This window comes from Lotus japonicus, chromosome 5, assembly GCF_012489685.1.
Source record: "Lotus japonicus ecotype B-129 chromosome 5, LjGifu_v1.2".
NCBI lineage: Eukaryota > Viridiplantae > Streptophyta > Magnoliopsida > Fabales > Fabaceae > Lotus > Lotus japonicus.
This window is the reverse complement of record NC_080045.1, coordinates 64,136,485-64,154,633: the sequence shown is the minus strand read 5'-3', so window position 1 is coordinate 64,154,633 and position 18,149 is coordinate 64,136,485. Positions and strand designations below refer to the sequence as shown.

Below are 18,149 nucleotides of genomic sequence, written 5' to 3'. Positions count from 1 at the left end.
TTACTGATGTGTATACTATAGAATTAAGAAGTAGAGAGAAAATTTGAGGGTTTTATTGACTTTATATTCTGGCTCAATACTATTTGGATCCACCCTAAGTTCCATGCTCATCATCAAATCAATCCTTTTAATATTAGTTATAGAAAGTAGTGTTTGGGTGCTTTTTGTGTTACTAATTTAAAAGGCAATGGTAAAATCAAAACCACATATTCTTCAGTGTAGGTAGATTCTGGATAGTGGATACATACAAAGAGTTCTAATGTAATTAATTAGTGGGTGGATAGATTTGCCAACCCCATAACAAGTGTCCTTAGCCGCAAGATAAAGCGGTTGCAAATTCGGTATAATGATACCATCATGTGCATTAAAGACACGAACCACATGGGAAGGTTTCGGTTCAACCCACCTTACCCATTACCCTAACATGACAACTAATTATGTCTAGCCTTTTATTAATTACCACCTAATTCTTCTTTAATTTGTCAACTAATTTTATTATTTATGTGAGATACAGAGGACTTGTAACAATAGTAGTGAGCCTAGCTTTCTAATATGCTAAAACTTTGAATAAACCTTATCATAATAGAGAGACAGATCATTTATGCTGTCAAAATGACTTGATATTTGATAATAACATCTAAACAAGCATATTTGATATTTCCATGGTGCTGTCCTTGCGTTGTTCACGCGTCATGCAGTGAATGTTTCTTTTTGGGTCCTAGAACTAGAACTAGAACAATTATTTGTACTGGTTTATTATTTGAAGACCAGATTCGACTCTCTTATATATTATGGTTGTATAACACAATTATCCATTCTGAATTTGGAAATCAAATATGTAAATATTTATGTACAAAATGCCAAATTTTATAAATCTACTTGTGTATATATCACTTTTTTCTCATCTTTACCACATTTCACATAGTCCAAATTCTGTTTTTACATTCTGCAATTTGTACTTGAAACTAAGTACAACCACAACTAATTAAAGTACTAGCACAACTGATAAAACATCTAATTGATGATTCGATTTCTGAATGATATCTATTAAAAAATATATATAAATTGAATTTTATTATGTAACTTAGATATATTGAAATAGGGTAAGAAGTGAATGTATATATGTGGAATTGAAACTGAAAAAATAAAATATGTTAGATTGAATTGATGAGTAAGAAGAGAGTCTAAAAACAATGAACAAATTTTGTCTGTACAGAGAAAGAGTGAAACTGAAAACAAACAAAATCTGAACCTAATCCCAATTGGCCCTGACCCATAACAACAAATTCAATCCAATTAAATTAAATTAAAATTAAAATCCATCATCTGAAACTGAACAAAGCTACGCCGTTTCACCACCATCGAAAAACAACCGCGGCCTCTTGGCGGTTACCGGCAGAGGGCTCTCCACCTCCTGCTCACCGCTTCGGATCTTGTTCGTCCTGGAATCTCCGCCGCCGATCCCCAGTGGCGTCCAGAATTCCGTCAGCGGCGCGGGGAGGTTCAGATCAAATCCACGGAGGCTGTGTGCCGAGGCGGCGCCGCCGTCGGAGGTAGTCGTGACGGCGCTGCTGGTATTTGCGTGGACGTTGCTGTTGGTACTGTTGCTGCTCTTGCCGCCTTCGTAGTGGCACCGCTTGTGACCGCCGAGTGCTTGGCCGGTTGGGAAGCTCTTGTGACAGATTGAACACTCGTGCATCTTTCCGCCGTTACCGGTGGATGTCGACACGGAAGCGTTGTCGTTGACGGCGGCGGCGGCGGGAGTTTGATTTTCCGATGAGGATTTGCGGTGGCTTGCTTTGTGGCCGCCGAGTGCTTGGTAAGAAGGGAACGCCTTGTCACACACGCTGCACTTGTGAGTAAGTTTCAGCGGCGGTTGTTGTTGCGGCGGCGATTGTGACTGTGAATTGGATGATGATTCTGCGCGCAAGGTGTTTGTGTTATTGTCTGTGTTGTTGTTTTTGTTGTTGTTGTTGCCACTTTGTGCAAGCATGATGAGGCAGAGAGCGAGGTACTCTTCTTCTGTTGTTGTTGGGTTGTCGAAACGAGGTCGTTTGGAGCGCTTTTTTTTGGTCCAAGGCTCATGGTGGTGAAGCTCCTCCTCCTCCTCCTCCTCTTGTTGGTAGCTACTCCGGAAGGGAGTGGTGGCTGCGGTGGGTGAATTCAAAGTCTCTAAGGCCATTAGAGAGAGTGGTGGTTTGAGAAAATTGAGTGAGGTGTTTGGTTGTTGTTGTTGTTGTGTGTTGGAGTGAGTGGATGAGAAAGTGGTGAGGGGGTTTGTTTATATAGGGGATTGATTTGGTTTGGTGCGTGTGAGAGTGAAAAGAAGGGAAGGGAAATAGTGATTGAGTTGGTGACTTGGTGTGAGGGAAAACAGAAAGAAAGAAGTGAAGTCGGTCAACTAAAGATGAGAGAGAGAGAGAGAAGGAAAAAGGACTTCACTTATCTACGAAACTAAACACGTACAAACAAACATGGATATGACTTTTTCCAAGTCAAACCTATTCTACTACGTGATACGTCTGCGATACACTAAAATTATGCGAATCTCGAACCATCGTGGCTTTTTTCCTTAGTCATGAATTTTCCTCACATTTAATTTTATAATATCATCAAAAAAGAAAAATAATATCTTATCATATTTTACTAAAATTATAGTGAGATAAAATTCTATCCGAATTTATCATAAATTCAATATCAAGTCATTAAAGAATATATATCTATGTTTCCATAAAAAAAAAGAATATACATCTATGTTGATCTGTTTATTGATTTATTTATGGTATGGTATTGAAGGCAATTTTAAAAAAAAAATGCAGAGTATTAGGCACAACTTGAAAGCTTGCATCGTAGTGGATTGGTGAGACGAGTCACCCCTCTAAACAAGGCATTGCCAGCCAGATTATTCTAGGTACTTGTAGGCTTGTAGCACAATTTGTTTTAATGATAATATACTGGATAATAACTGGAATTTTCTGTCCAGAATTTCGTTTGATTTTTTTAAAAATGTTGGAATCTTGGGATGTGCTGTTCTCCTTTTCTTAGATTTAGTATTTTTTTTTTAAATGTGTGTTCTGGATTATTATTTCCAGCTCAGTCTTTTACATGTCAACAAAATGCATCCTGACTTCAAGATAATGATTCTATTTTTTTTTCCTAACAACAAAAAGATTTTATTATTATATATACACGATTGTGAACAGCCTTCTCTAGCTGGTACTATATTAATTTAGGTATGATTTTAGGAGATAGAACTTATATTATATTATATTAATCATTTATCTTTAGAATAATGTGATTTTTTCCTTAGTAAATTTTTAATTAATTAATTAATGGATTTTTCATATACTTTGGGCAGTTGGGCTCATAAAATGTGTCAAGATTTTGTATTTAGTAATTGTCTATCAAAATAAAATATTATTATATAAAGAAAAATTAAAGTTCAAAAAATAAAAAAACAAATAACATAAAAAAAATATTTTATTCACTATAACTAAAAGATGAAAGTAGACAATTTCAGTCACCTATATTTGATGACTCTCATTGAAAACTTTGATCTTATGGTGTGGTTTTGGTCAAAAGAAATGTAAGTGGTGCCCTCTTTAATGCACTTTATTTTTCTAAAATTCTTTTGTCATTAAATGAAATTCAATTCAAATTGTTTTGTGCATTTTACCCATCAAGAAATACCAATAAAAAATATTAAAAATAATAAAAATAATGTGGTTTTTTTTTTGTCAAAAAAAATACTGCAGTTTTTATTAATTTTATGACGGTGAGCATTTATAATTTTTGTCTAGGTGTATACATTTTTTATTTTATAATAACTTGAATGACTACAATTTTTTTATATTTTAACAATTTCACAATGTTTTCATATGATATTTACTATTTACTTTAAAATGGTATGTATTGATTTGTCTTTAAAAGAGCGCGTACATCCGTATCCAACTTTTTTTTTTGAACTTAACATCCGTATCCAACTTGATGTTGGTAGAGTATAGTACTCCATCTAATTAGAGTAATGGAATATGATTCTAGAGGAAAAATTTACTATTTGACTGTTCTTTTTTCTTATTTTTAGAAAAAGAAAAAAACATAAATTTGACTGCTTTATATTTTCAATTCAAAGTGGTGAAGCAGACACGAAGACACCTCGTGGCGATAAGGGTAAAATCAAAATGCCCGTGCGCGTGCGTCGTCATGGCTTTAGTCACACCCACGGTTATCTAATTATCTTATCACTCTCTTTCGTGGTTTGGGTAACCACTACTACTACTACCACTGTTCTCTATCACTGATCGTTGATTCGTTCATATTCATTGGTTGGCAGCACACTACACACCTAATGCTCTCACCATGCGCCACATGTATTCATAACTTCCACGGGAATATTCAACTCTAATTTGAAATTAAATAAAGTTATATTAATATGATCTAATAATATCAATCAGTTATTCTTCATGATTGGAATTTGCGTGCATTTGTTAAAAAGAAACTAAATTGTGTGTATTTGTTGTATGCTATTACTAGGTTCTAGAACTAGAATGGGAGATATTTTGAAAAACGTAATACGTGATATTTTCTTTGTGATATGCAAGAAATGAAACGTGTTATTTGAGAGTGAAGAGTGCAGAAGAGTGTGGTAGTGGTAGAGATCGAAAGTTAGTTGCTTTACCGACGCAACATAGGAAAAGCGTGGGGCGCATTGACACGCAATGCAGATGAGTTCTTCTAATTGGTGACACGTTGCGCTTCATTTCCCATTCCACATGTTCAGGATAACCGACAAATTTCATCATTATGCAATCATAGTATTCACTACACCCTGCGTCAACACATCTGATAATCTCACGATAATTCTATAATATATGTGCTTATCTTAAAAAAAAAACTATGCATGTTCTTATTCATTTAAAATTACGAAACATATATCCCAAATAATTGCTCTAGTGGTAAGAGTTGAGTGACATATGAGTTAAAGAGAGGAAAGTCTAGAGATTAATCTTAAAATGTAATTTATTTTTTCGATGTAAAAAAAATCACGATACATATTTTATGGTTTTTAAAGAAAATTAAAAGAAATAATAATAAATAGACGTCAATTATTATGCCTTTGTTTAAGACTGAGTACTAGACTTGATTATTGTATATGCATACAAATACTGAATTTCTACTCGTTATTCACATGGTTTTGGAAAATATATATTTCAGGTTCAGGGATCAGAATGAGTTGAGTTGCTGGATATATGGATGAGTGGTGACTACTTGGCGCATATTTTTTTTTTATTCATTTATTTTAGTGTAGCACCCTTACACTTCTAGTATCTTTTTAGTTATGTGGAGGCCACTGGAAACCCTTATTATCCCCTGAAGGCCTGAACTGAAGTATGGGGCGGTGAAGATGGGATCGGATGGGACAATATAACACCTCAGCAATATAAGAAAATGAGTTTTATAAACTTTTTCAACAATTTATACGAAAAGAAAAAATAATAAAATTTAATATATAGTAACTTTAAGTTACTAACTCTTTTTTTGAAATATTTAATAACATTAATTAGTCTTTTAAATTTCTCGTATAATTTAAAGGAAATGTTTAAATTATTTTTTTCTTATAAATTCACTTACTTTCTTTTAGTCACTAGACAACTTTGCACTGCCTTAGAGATTGCTGGCTAGCTCGAGGAATATGGCAGCGGGCGGGGTTTGATGTCAACGACGCTCTTTTTCGTGAGGACAATTTGCGGCTCTGGCTCAAAGGCTTACTGGTAGATGCAAGCCCGACGGCAATGGCAACCTTGTGGTGGATTTGGCGTGTTCGCAACAGCGTTTGCTTGGAGGGTGTTCGAATTCCAGATCAGATGCTAGCAAATAATATTGCTGTCATGGCAGCAGACATTCTTCGTGCTTTTGCGACACCGCTAGATGCACCCCGGCGCTCGCCGCGGATGGTCAGGTGGCTTCCAAGGATGGAGGATGGCATCATTATTAATGTCGATGGCAGCGTGTGTGGATCCCCAAGTCGAGGGGGATTCGGTGGTTGCCTCAGGAATTCGATGGGTGAGTGGAAGGGGGGGTTTTATGGATTCTTTAATGACTCTCATATACTCCACCTTGAGCTGTTGGCAATTTTCTATGGTCTCTCCTTTGCTTGGGATCGTGGCTACAGGATGGTGGAATGTCAGTCTGATTCTCTGGATGTTGTCAACCTTGTTTTGTCTGAGCCTCCGTCGACTCATTTGTACGCTCCGTTGGTTTGGGACATCAAAGAGCTTCTAGGGAGACCTTGGAGTGTTGATTTCCATCACACGCTGCGCGAGGGGAATGCTTGTGCTGATTTCTTGGCAAAATTGGGAGCTCAGCAGGATGAGGCTCTTGTGTTTGAAGAGAACCCGATTGCGGGATTGAGTTTGCTTCTTCTAGCCGATGCCTTAGGCATCTCCTCTTTGAGGCCTTAGTTCGGGTTCCTTGCCCGTTTTTTCTTTTTCTTTATGAGCTGTACCAAAAAAAAAAAACTATGTGGCAGATATTTTTTCGGTTGGTAATCTTATTTGGATTAAGAAAGTTCCAGAGCCTCTGCACCTAATATTTCTTCTTTTTTTGGTACATTCACCTAATATTTCTTCGTAATGCATTTGATTCAACTTAAACAAAAATACTCAACTTAATTAAAAGTTATAGAAGTTCTCACAAACTATAAGTTAACCTAAACAAGTGCTATAGTGGTAGAAAAGTATTACATCGCTTATTATGCTAAAGGATGAGAGAGGACGAAACTGTATACAAGTAATTTATACCAAAGATGCATTAGTTTGAAACATTTTAAGCTAGTTTATACGTAGAAAATTGTGAAATGTAGTTCATATATTTACTTTAAAGAAAATGAGTATAATGTGTCGTGATTGTAATATTTATTTATTTATTTCTCAATGGTGTGTTTTTTTCAACAATATATCAAGTTTGGGCCGCCTCTTGTTCTCCTTGAATGGAGATGATCTCGCATGTCATCATCAACTGAAAACTTCAGCATGAGCCTTTTTGTTGATATGCAGGCATCAAACACATTTAGCAAAGGTTGGGCTAGGACTGCGTTGTATGAGGTCGGCTAATCTGCCACCAGGAACCTGCAACCAATTGTCTTGGAGTTGCAGTGATTCCTTGACGGTCGACCGAGCCTCGTAATAGTCAAGAGGGATAATTTGAACTTCCCTGAATTTGATCAAATCATATCCAAAAGTGACTAGATTGTCATTACTCATCCTCATTTATAGAAACCATGGATAAATTAAAACATGATACCATCATAAATCCCGTGGTCGGCGAGCTCTCAGCTCGACCGCAATGAGTTCTTAATGATTACAGTTGATGCGCTTGAATTTGTTGTTGTTAAAGGCGATGACCATATTAGATGGATCTTGATTCATTGGTAGAGTAAGTGGGAACAATGAGATTTGCTTAATCTCCTAGGTGGACTTTCTCCGAAGTGTCTTTGAGGGTCCTTCACTCGCGAATCCACTAGTAATTCTGGTATCTCAACCTCTAAGGGTATTTGGTCTCATAATCATTCTTTTCCTGACCTAGGGAGCAAGGAATGACAATGGCTTTGTTGCTCATTGAGCAATCATCGCTTGAGTTGAAGTGACCTTCAGGGATAGTGATAGATTTCCCTCTGCAAAAGTATGTATGGTTCTTTTGCTACCTTCTTCTATTTGTCATAAGAGAGATGATGAGAATACGGTTTACAGCTCCCACAAAAGAAAAGAATGTTTGAGTAAAGAAATACTCGACCAAATAATAGGATGTAGGCAAGGTGGTGAGACTACTACGTTAGACTGCTCCTCTGTGAAAAGGCATCAATCTTATTATATCTAAGGATCAGATAGGTACCACCTACAAGACGATACAACATTTAACTCAGCAAAATTGATGAGATATCAAAATTATGGTTGAAAAAATATTGCCTACTTGAAGTGTATCCCTTTTATGTGTATACATTGTGACAAACACATATTGCATAAGCTTAAGTGTGTACCGTAGACATATACAGTATCAATACATAGCAAATATGTAAACCACATTAATTATTTATTTATCCCTCTGTCTTTTTAATTTTATCAATACTCCTTCTATTTCTTCGAACTAAACATTGGAGGATAAATTCTATGATATTTATAGAAGTCGGTTTTTAAAATGGATTTCTTTGATTTTTATAAAATCAAATCCAAAAATAATGGGTGGATGAAACCCGAACCCGTTTACCACTAGAACTGGACTGAAATACACAAAAACCAAACTCGTCTTCCACACTCACTCGCCTTCATTGAAAAATCCAGAGTTCCGTGTTTCCAAATCATGTCCACTTCTTCTCTCTTATCGTCACTCTCTTCCCCCTTCATCCACGATTCTGCACCTGCTCGCCATGGAACGAAGCTCCTTCCTTCTCCTCACTCCATCACCACGCGATGCTCCAAGTATTTTTCTGCTAAGTGCTCCCTCGACCACATCCCCAAGCAGTTCCGGCAGGAAAATCTCAAAGATGGATGTCAGTTTCTGCAAATTTCCCTCCTAATTTACTCTGTTGAATTTTGTTTTCATTGGAAAGAAGATTAAGCTAAACAAAAATTAACCCCACCCCCAATTTGGGTCTGAATTCATTTAGGTTTTTTTTTTATCTCTTAATCAAGCTTGGCATGTGATTGAAGCTGAAATTAGCATTGTTTAGTGTTTACTTTTATCATTATCATTGTTTTACCCCCATTAATTTCATTGTGAAGTTGAATTGTTGTTCATGCATTTCTTATTGAGCTAGTATATGTGCTTGGTCATTTACGCCCTTTAAAAGGTTAATTATTTTAATTACATGAAGATTTTGCCCAAACCAAATTTAGGATACCAACTCTAGAATCATGTAATTTACACCAGTCTAGTTTCAAAACCACAGCTCCATAAATCAGCAGAAAGGTGTGAAACTATGTGCATGAATTGTAGGAATTGAAAATAGTTAGACATTGTGATTCTGCCTGGCAACACTAGAGGATGCAATATTTGACAAGGCTATTTCATGTTTTGGCTAAGAAAATAACAACAGGCTTCTTCATTTTCATTTTTGGTTCCTAAAATCTATAAGGTGAAAGGGGGGGGGGGTAAGGTAAAGTTTGTTATGAAACATGAGGATTGGGGGATGGGTAAATGTAAGGTTTCAAATTGGGGTTCTGCAATTAATTTTATAAGACTTCCAGAGAGGTTGTAATTTACCGATATATAAAATAAATTAAAGAGGATCTTACTTAAGTTTGATTTAAGAATTTGAAATTTGGGTGCTCGACCTTCAATTTTATCTTCTCTGTCATTTGCAGTGATGGACAACTTCAAGAATGCACCTAAATTTTTATATGGCCTTTCTCCATCACAAATGGACATGTTCATGACCGAAGATAATCCTGCCAGCAAGCAGGCTGAAAGAGTTACAGAGGTTGTTAGTTGTCACCATTTAAAACCTCTTGTTATCGCCTAAGTGACTGAACTTTTTATAGAAAGATTGTTCATTGTGGATTTGATTTTGCAAAGCACCCAAATTTTATCACTGCTTATTCTACTGTTCTGAAGTGCTCTTATTTTTAATTATTGTAACAGGATAGCATCTCATCTGCCAAGAATTATTTGGATCATGGTGGAATGTGGAGTATGTCTAGCTCGGACAATAATGGCCCTGCAAAATACAGCATGAGTGTTAGTATGTATCGAGGAGGAGGTAGGGGAGGCGGAAGGCCTAGAACTGCTCCCCCGGACCTGCCTTCTCTGCTTTTGGATGCTCGAATATGCTATCTCGGTATGCCGGTAAGTATCATGATGTGTACCATTTTGATCTCGATCCTGGTCTTGATGATTACCATTTTTTTACTGCTTTCGTATGTAGATATTTACCATCTATAATTTTTACCTACATCTTGATATTCTCTTTATTACTGATGCAGATTGTTCCAGCTGTCACAGAACTTCTTGTTGCTCAATTTATGTGGTTGGATTATGATAACCCTACCAAACCTATTTACTTATATATTAATTCATCTGGAACCCAAGTATGTGTTATAGCCATTGCTCCAAAAAATTTCCTTCCGACGATATATGATGTGTTGACTTATATAATTCGTATTCCTTTACTTTTATTTTCTGTTTAGAATGAGAAGAATGAGACCGTGGGATCAGAAACTGAAGCCTACTCTATTGCGGATATGATGTCTGTAAGTTGTTATCATAAATCATGTGCCACTTCTACACCCACATTATTGCTGTGATTTGGTTTATCTCTTTGAACTCATCCTTGTAACTCATTCTATTAATTAATCGTTCTTTTTTTGTTTCAACCTGAAGTATGTCAAAGCTGATGTCTATACTGTGAATTGTGGCATGGCATATGGCCAAGCAGCAATGCTTCTCTCACTTGGAGCAAAGGGTTATCGCGCTCTACAGCCAAATTCATCCAGTACGAATCATATCTATATAAACTTTTGAAAATATTTGCTTGATTGCTTTACTTGTTTAGTGTAGCTTTTTGGAACTTATGACAAATGCTTCCTTTTAGAACCTATGCTTAGTATCTGATTGGTGAATATGTTTGGAGAATGGACAATGAACTATTGATTTATAATTTCACAATCATTTCTTTGTCATCACTCATCACTTATAACATCTATTGGTCAAATGGCTACTGACATGCTGTTAAGAAGTATTTTCCAGAAGATTAGTTTGATAAATTCTAGTTCTTTAGGAGCCGTAGAGCTAGGACTAGGAGGCTAAATAATGATTAGTGTGCATTTGAACCCTCGTATTCGATATTGTACTTTGAAACTGGTGTATCACCATACGACTGATGAAAAACAATCCTCTCTTCCCAGGAACAAATAAACATTTTTTCGTATTTGATTAATGCTATTATCTTCTACCATACTTTATACAAAAACATGGCCTGCATGACCATGGAATGAAAGGCTGCTACTGAAGGGTCATTAATTAGTTATGGTTTTTTTTCTTCCTGTTTGTGTCATTCATACTATTTATTTCCAGACTCCATAGCACAATTATAACCTAATTTTCTTTGCGTATTTGGTACATATGGCCCTTCTATGACTGTTATTTGTTGCGGACATCCTGTCAGCACGATACAATGAGAATTTAGGAAGGCAAATTTAAATGTCTTGATAGAATTGCATACAATGCCTTCTATACTGGCTGATACATTTTTTTTTTTCTCTCCAATGCTGTTGATATTATTTTAAGGCTTTCTTCTTTGTTTATTGCTATTTTTGAAATGGAGTGGAATTGTTTCTTAAATAAAAAAGTAGAAAGATAAATGATTGTATCTCCTCCCCTTTTGTTTCCATCAATTCTAATGGGCTACTTTTGAACATCGTGCTCCTTGATGTCGTGCCATCTAGCATTGCTGTTTTTATAGAATATGTGGAGTATAAGGATGTAGATTTTGAGCATTGCCTTCTCTTACTGTGGATTCTAAATTGTTTTCTATTGCAGCAAAATTATATCTTCCAAAAGTTAACAGATCAAGTGGTGCTGCTATAGACATGTGGATTAAGGTACTGTGACTTTCTCTACCTGTTTGTTCGCTGCAGTGTCTCTTTATCTTTGTTTTGGACTTCCATTTATCAATTATATTGGCTAACACAACAGGCAAAAGAGTTGGAAGCGAATTCTGATTATTACATTGAGCTGTTGGCGAAAGGAATTGGGAAATCAAAGGAAGAAGTTGCTAAAGATGTCCAGAGGCCTAGATATTTTCAACCAAAGGAAGCCATAGAGTACGGAATCGCTGACAAAATAATTGATTCTCAGGATGCTGCATTTGAGAAGCGGGTAACATTTCAATGCATTTAATGTTTATTCTCTGTAAACATATATTCATCATATACTTATCATGATTGCTTTCTGGATCAGAATTATGATGAAATGCTTGCTCAATCAAGAGCTATGAGGAAACAAGCTGGTGGCAATCCTCAAGCAGCTCCTTCAGGATTTAGGTAATCTCACACAGGAGTATGATTCTCTCATGTCACATGACAGTATCATGTGAAGTTTCCACATGAGAGAATATCCTCACACAAAACATGAGGACATCTATTCTGCTCCGCATCGGTGTTGGTGGGTGGGTTTGGTTCAAGTTGACGCATAGTATAGAAAGGTCAAGCAGCTATCTTCTTATATCAAGGCCAAATGGAAATTTTATCTATGCAGTGAATCGTGGTTCTTGGGGTGATTTGTTATATACTTATATTTTTAGTCGAATCCCCTGTGCTTTGTTTCAACAACTAAAGAAAATGACCAGTGCTTAGGGATTATTTTCTTGAGTTGTAAATATTGAACCAAAACCCATGTCATATAGACTTGATGGGTGTATTCTGTAGTAGGGATGACGATGATATCATAGTACACTGCTCAAATAATACTTTTAGTGCTCATACTATACATAATTGGTACCTAACTGGCTATTTAGCCATCTTCAAATTCATTATATGCATTTTAGTGAAATGCAATTTGTTTATTTCTAATAAGTCTTTTTCCTAAATTTTTGAAATAAACTATTTTAATACTATAATTAACCATGGTAAATAATTTAAATAAAGAACATTGCTTTTCAGAAGAACATATAACAAACTCCATAGTATTTTTTTTTTGATAAGCATATAAACTCCATAGTACTTGAACTTGAAATAAACAATGATGGATGGTAATGGATAGGGTTTAAGTATGGTATAATTGTATTTATATACCCCACATTTACATTTAACAAAATACCTATACCTAAACCCATACATGCAAGGGTAATGATTTTAATGCCCACTATCCAAGGATAGTGGATACCAACATACAATGGATTTGGAGGCAATACCCACATTTTAGTCTGTTTAAATATGCTCTCTAGGCGTCTCTAAACGATAACTCAAGTGGTAAGATGTAAAAAACATGAGTTAGCTCAAGTGGTAAGATGTAGAAAACATGAGTTTGGGATGAGAAGACCCTGTAGGAAAAATCTGGCCGATCAAAAAAAGATATACTCTCCTGGCGATGTTTTTTTATTAGAAAAATTAGTAACATATGAACATTAACACGACAAACATTAACACTTTTATAAATATTTTTGGTCAACAAATTTTGCAGTCCACTAAGTAAGACTATATAGCCCATCATTCTAGAACCCGGCCCGTGGAGCTTTTATTCCATTAATTTTCCTCCCATACCCGATTACCCGACCCTCTTCTGAAATTAACTAATTAAGAAAACGAAAAAAAAGAAGAAGAAAAAAACTCAAACGGATCTCAAGGACAAACGTAGAAGAAGGAAGGGGGGTTTTCTTTGACACTGAGCTAAGGCCATTATCAACAATCACACACACTGAACCAAAACTTGATTATGATTCATTGATCATCATTCTCTTCGATTCAATTTCCCCAAGCTTTCTATCTACCATTTCAGATTCAATTGGATTGTTCCGCTCAATGCAATGGTGGTCTGCAAATGTCGCAAGGTTTCCGTCTTTTCTCTTTCACCGCTTTTGATTTTTCATTTCAAACTCTCAATTCGATTTTCGCAATCATGCTTGATTTCTCAGCTAGGTAGGCATGTAGATCGCATTCATTAGGATCGTAAATCAGATCACTCATTAGTTTTGCATTCTGCATGATTTAATTTTTTATATTAATGTGTGGTAGAAATCTGAACTGTGTGTGAATTATTCAAGCAATCGTGTTGGAGCATACAATAGAATTTTCATGAAGTGATTAATTAGTTTTGTTTTGTGTTAATTTAATTTCTTGATTATATTTGGGAGCCATGGTAATTGCTTCCTGTTGCCTTGCTTAGAATTTGAACTAATTGTGTGTGTGGTCATGTTTTAGGCTACTAAGTTATATTGCTTCGTGCACAAAGTTCCTGTCTGCGGAGAATGTATCTGTTTCCCGGAGCACCAAATCTGCGTGGTAAATTTCTCAATTCATATGTTTTATTATTATCCTCTTCTGATTAGTGCAATCCTGATCTTGTTGTTTTGCTATGCTTTAGTTTTGTTTCAATTAATATGTTAATTTTTTTTCGTTGTTTCTTGGTTGAAGACTTAAATTTGATTTTGGTTTGAACTTTATGGAACCATGTTGCGGAGGTAACTCTTGGCCTTTATTTTGGGAATATAAGATGATGGGGTGGGGGGGGGGATATTGCCTATGAGTCTTGATCTTATATGATATTTAAACATTAGTAACTTTCATTTCTATAATTTTGTTTATCTTTCCTCATTTGGTTTCTTAAACTAATAATAATGTTTGTGGTTTGTTGAAATATGGATGTACTGAAGTGTAGAGTTCTGGGGTTAAGGTTCATTGTTTTTGTCATCTTTTTATAGATTCGGACGTATTCAGAATGGGTTATAGATGGGGAGTATGATTGGCCCCCTAAATGCTGCCAATGCCAAGCTGTTTTGGAGGAGGGGGATGGATCTCAAACTACTAGACTGGGTTGCTTACGTATGTGATATTGCTTTCGTATACCTTTGAAATAAATCTTGTTGAACTTTCACGGATTACATATTATAATTTGAAACTTTGTACATAGATGTTATCCACACAAATTGCTTGGTCTCACATATCAAGAGTTTTCCTCCACATACGGCTCCGGCTGGATATGCGTGTCCTACATGTTCCACATCGGTAAGATTTACCTTCAAATTGGTTCTTTCTTCTTAGTAAGAATTTTGGTTGAAGTAGTGTCTTTATGTTTGTGTTTTCCACAAAAAGTATGAATGTTGTTTTTTTCTAGCTATGTTCAAACTTCAATGCAAGGTTCACAGTGTTCTATGTTTCTCAAGCATGATTTATTATTACTCAGAGTAGATAGAAACTTCACAAAGGAGATTGTTCGTGTCTCATTAAAAACATTGAATTAATGGTTTGTCTTAGCAAATATTGTCATGATTTTTTGCAGTTGTATTGAAACTATTCTTAAGTCTTAACTAAAAGTTAGTCTGTTTATTTTGCATATTTGCATAGCTTTATTTAAAATTCAAATCTTGGTTCATGGCGTTCCAGTTTCCTACTGCAACAGTATAGACAGGGAAAAGAAATCAACGTGCTATTTTCGTCTAACCTTCATCTCTCTGTGTGTGTGTGTAGAGAAGAAACGATCTGTTCTATTCGCATGTCATACACTACCTATGAATTGAAAAGTGATACTCTCTATTGGCTACATTCTGATGTACATGCATTTGTATGGAAAAACTTCAAATTTTAATGTCTATTTTTGGTGAAATAATTCATGCAGATATGGCCTCCCAAAAGCGTGAAAGATTCTGGATCTCGTCTTCATTCCAAGTTGAAGGAAGCTATCATGCAGGTGATTTTTCAAGATTGGTGCTATTTGGTGGTATCTCTTTTTTAGTCTACTAGGAGATTCTACTTGGTATATCATGATATACAAAAACCAGATCAGACTTGATATAAACTGTTGTCTTATATCGTAAATTCTTTTCTTCCAGAAAAGGTTCTGTTGCACAGCTCTGGAATATAGATTGGAAATGAATTGGGGCTTTTAAGTTTTAACAGTTTAGTTCGTAGAATGTTTAACATTAGAGAATTTGTGTTGTCTCAGATCTTTGTCTTTCTTCTCAGCTGAGGATTATGGGATAGTATAGTTTAGAATTTCTTCAGTGTCAGGACTAATTAACTAATCTATCAAGAATTTATGTTACTGGAAAATGCTTGGACTACTCATATACTTCAATACGACTAGTTTCCTTTTCATACCGCATCTCATTTTTGGTCAGCAACTACATGGTTACCCTGGAAGAGATGATATTGAGGGTGTGATAAACCATCTGGATAACTCATTCTGATTCAAGCATTATGTCTAATTTAATTGTATGGAGAGAGTGCTTAATATCTGTACTGTACCACTGATCTATGATTATTTGTGTGTTTGGACGAGTTTATCTTATAACATAAGCATTGTTTGATTAAACTTATGAAAATAGCTTATGTTTATACCTAGCTCAACCTATTTTCATAAGCTTCTCAATTTAGTTTATGGATAGTGCTTATATCCACATATAAATTATTTCGAGTTTATTTCAATAAGTTTCTCAAGTAAGCTTATGAATAAGTGTTTATGTAATAACTAATAAGTGTTTTTTGAGATAAATGTTTTATTATGCTGTTTACCCAATGGTAAATTGTTGATTATTGCTGATTAAAATGCCTTTCTTTTAGCCATGCTAGTGTAAATTTGCATTCTTTCAGGGTGATACTTTTGTTTGCACCTGGAGTTATTTTCCTTGTCTGCTCTCTCTTCATAATATAAATAAAATTTTCATTAGTTTTAATCTGTTTTTGTGCAGACTGGTATGGAAAAGAATATCTTTGGAAATCATCCAGTTTCATTGTCAGTGACAGAATCTCGTAGTCCTCCACCTGCTTTTGCTTCAGAGCCGTTGATTGGTAGGGAAAATCATGGAAACTCAGACTCACCTGCAACTGGGTCAGAACCTCCTAAACTTTCAGTGACAGATATTGTGGAGATAGAAGGTGCCAATTCAGCAGGAAATTTCGTGAAAGGCTCAAGTCCTGTTGGTGTAAGGATATTTCAGTTCACTTATTCTATGTTAGTATGTATATATCATTTTAGCAAGGAGGCCTGAATTCTCTTGTTTTATTCCAATTTGTGTTGTATCTTCTTTCATGCATTCAGTATTTTAAATTCATATTATAATTTGTTCTTATTGCAAATAATTTAGCCTGCCACAAGGAAGGGCGCATTCAATGTTGAGCGACAGAACTCTGAAATCTCATACTATGCTGATGATGAAGATGGGAATCGTAAAAAGTATACAAAAAGAGGTGATATAGTCTTTCTGAATGAATTGTTAACATTTTAATACTGTTTGATTAGTTTTTGACGTGCTCATCTAGGCTTCCCCTACATGCGGAACCTTGTCTATTTCAATTTACCTAGTCAAATTTTTATCCATGTAACTGTAGGTCCGTTCTACCACAAGTTTCTTAGAGCATTGCTTCCTTTCTGGTCTAGTGCTTTACCTACTCTACCAGTGACTGCACCTCCAAGGAAAGATGCATCAAATGCAACCGAAGGCTCAGAAGGCCGTACACGACATCAAAGATCATCAAGGATGGACCCCAGAAAGATTCTTCTCCTGATTGCAATTATGTATAGCTCTTGCTTCTCTTCTTGTATAATATGTAATAATCCAAAGTAGGAAGTGCAATAGAAGTGAAAATATGATATATAATGCTAGATTGCTAGTCCTTAACTGATTAAGGTATTATGATTCATTTGCAGGGCGTGCATGGCGACTATGGGTATATTGTATTACAGACTAGTGCAACGGGGTCCAGGGGAAGAGCTTCCTAATGAAGAACAAATTTGACATGGATTGTTCTGGAGATGTTCAGTGGCTCCCATTTCAGACATTGCTGGTTACTGGTGCTTATCTGTTTGGCATCTTTGCGAACCAGATGCAAAAACATCAGTAGCTGATTGATAACTTCTATTTGAATGCCTATGTCAGTGACTTGTTGCATAAAATCTTTGTCAGCCATCTTTGCTCTCTACCCTCAGTTTTGGAATGTAATTGCGGATTCAGATTTAAATATTATTCTCATAATTGGATTAAGTTGTAATTATCTGGAATTCTTAAACCTCAAAGATGAATTTGTGTGGATCACAACAAATATATTTTGCACAATATTAGCCACCATGCATTCATACGTGGTTGTATTGCACATAATTAATGTAGACTATGTTTAGATATCAATTGACATAAGTGCAAACAGATGTTGACACACACTCCGAGATGAATTGAATGACACCATTTTTATGAATTAAGATGAAAATCCATTTTTGATGCGCTCCGTTAGTATTAAAACACGCCATCAACGATAGAGGTGTAACAATCATCTGGAACAAGGATATCTAGTGCTGACTGCCTTAACCTCTTCTTTTTTAGTTCAACAACTTTAGCCTTTTGATTAATGAGTAGTTTAGAAAAATGAAATGGATTGCTCAAAATCAAGGAATACATATTTGATTCCTCTTAAATAAGATATTGAGTTTTGTATGAGAAAAACCTTCAA

The 18,149-nt window shown here is 35.6% G+C and overlaps 3 protein-coding genes across 3 annotated transcripts; 2 read left to right on the top strand and 1 right to left on the bottom strand.

Moving 5' to 3' along the window:
* Positions 1–1,137: 1,137 nt before the first annotated feature.
* LOC130720098 (zinc finger protein ZAT10-like) lies at positions 1,138–2,309 on the bottom strand. Its single transcript, XM_057570704.1, has one exon. It carries the CDS (start codon positions 2,180–2,182, stop codon positions 1,343–1,345), a length of 840 nt encoding a protein of 279 aa, XP_057426687.1. The 5' UTR covers positions 2,183–2,309; the 3' UTR covers positions 1,138–1,342.
* A 5,963-nt stretch (positions 2,310–8,272) lies between these two features.
* On the top strand, positions 8,273–12,523 carry LOC130718610 (ATP-dependent Clp protease proteolytic subunit-related protein 1, chloroplastic). Its single transcript, XM_057569228.1, has 9 exons — positions 8,273–8,545; positions 9,360–9,475; positions 9,637–9,840; positions 9,978–10,082; positions 10,182–10,244; positions 10,375–10,486; positions 11,533–11,594; positions 11,689–11,871; positions 11,953–12,523. Exons 1-9 carry the CDS (start codon positions 8,356–8,358, stop codon positions 12,037–12,039), a joined length of 1,122 nt encoding a protein of 373 aa, XP_057425211.1. The 5' UTR covers positions 8,273–8,355; the 3' UTR covers positions 12,040–12,523.
* A 787-nt stretch (positions 12,524–13,310) lies between these two features.
* Positions 13,311–17,761, top strand: LOC130720539 (uncharacterized). The gene is made up of 9 exons (XM_057571191.1): positions 13,311–13,540; positions 13,911–13,991; positions 14,411–14,531; positions 14,620–14,714; positions 15,325–15,396; positions 16,397–16,630; positions 16,793–16,895; positions 17,037–17,223; positions 17,356–17,761. Exons 1-9 carry the CDS (start codon positions 13,517–13,519, stop codon positions 17,441–17,443), a joined length of 1,005 nt encoding a protein of 334 aa, XP_057427174.1. The 5' UTR covers positions 13,311–13,516; the 3' UTR covers positions 17,444–17,761.
* Positions 17,762–18,149: the final 388 nt, after the last annotated feature.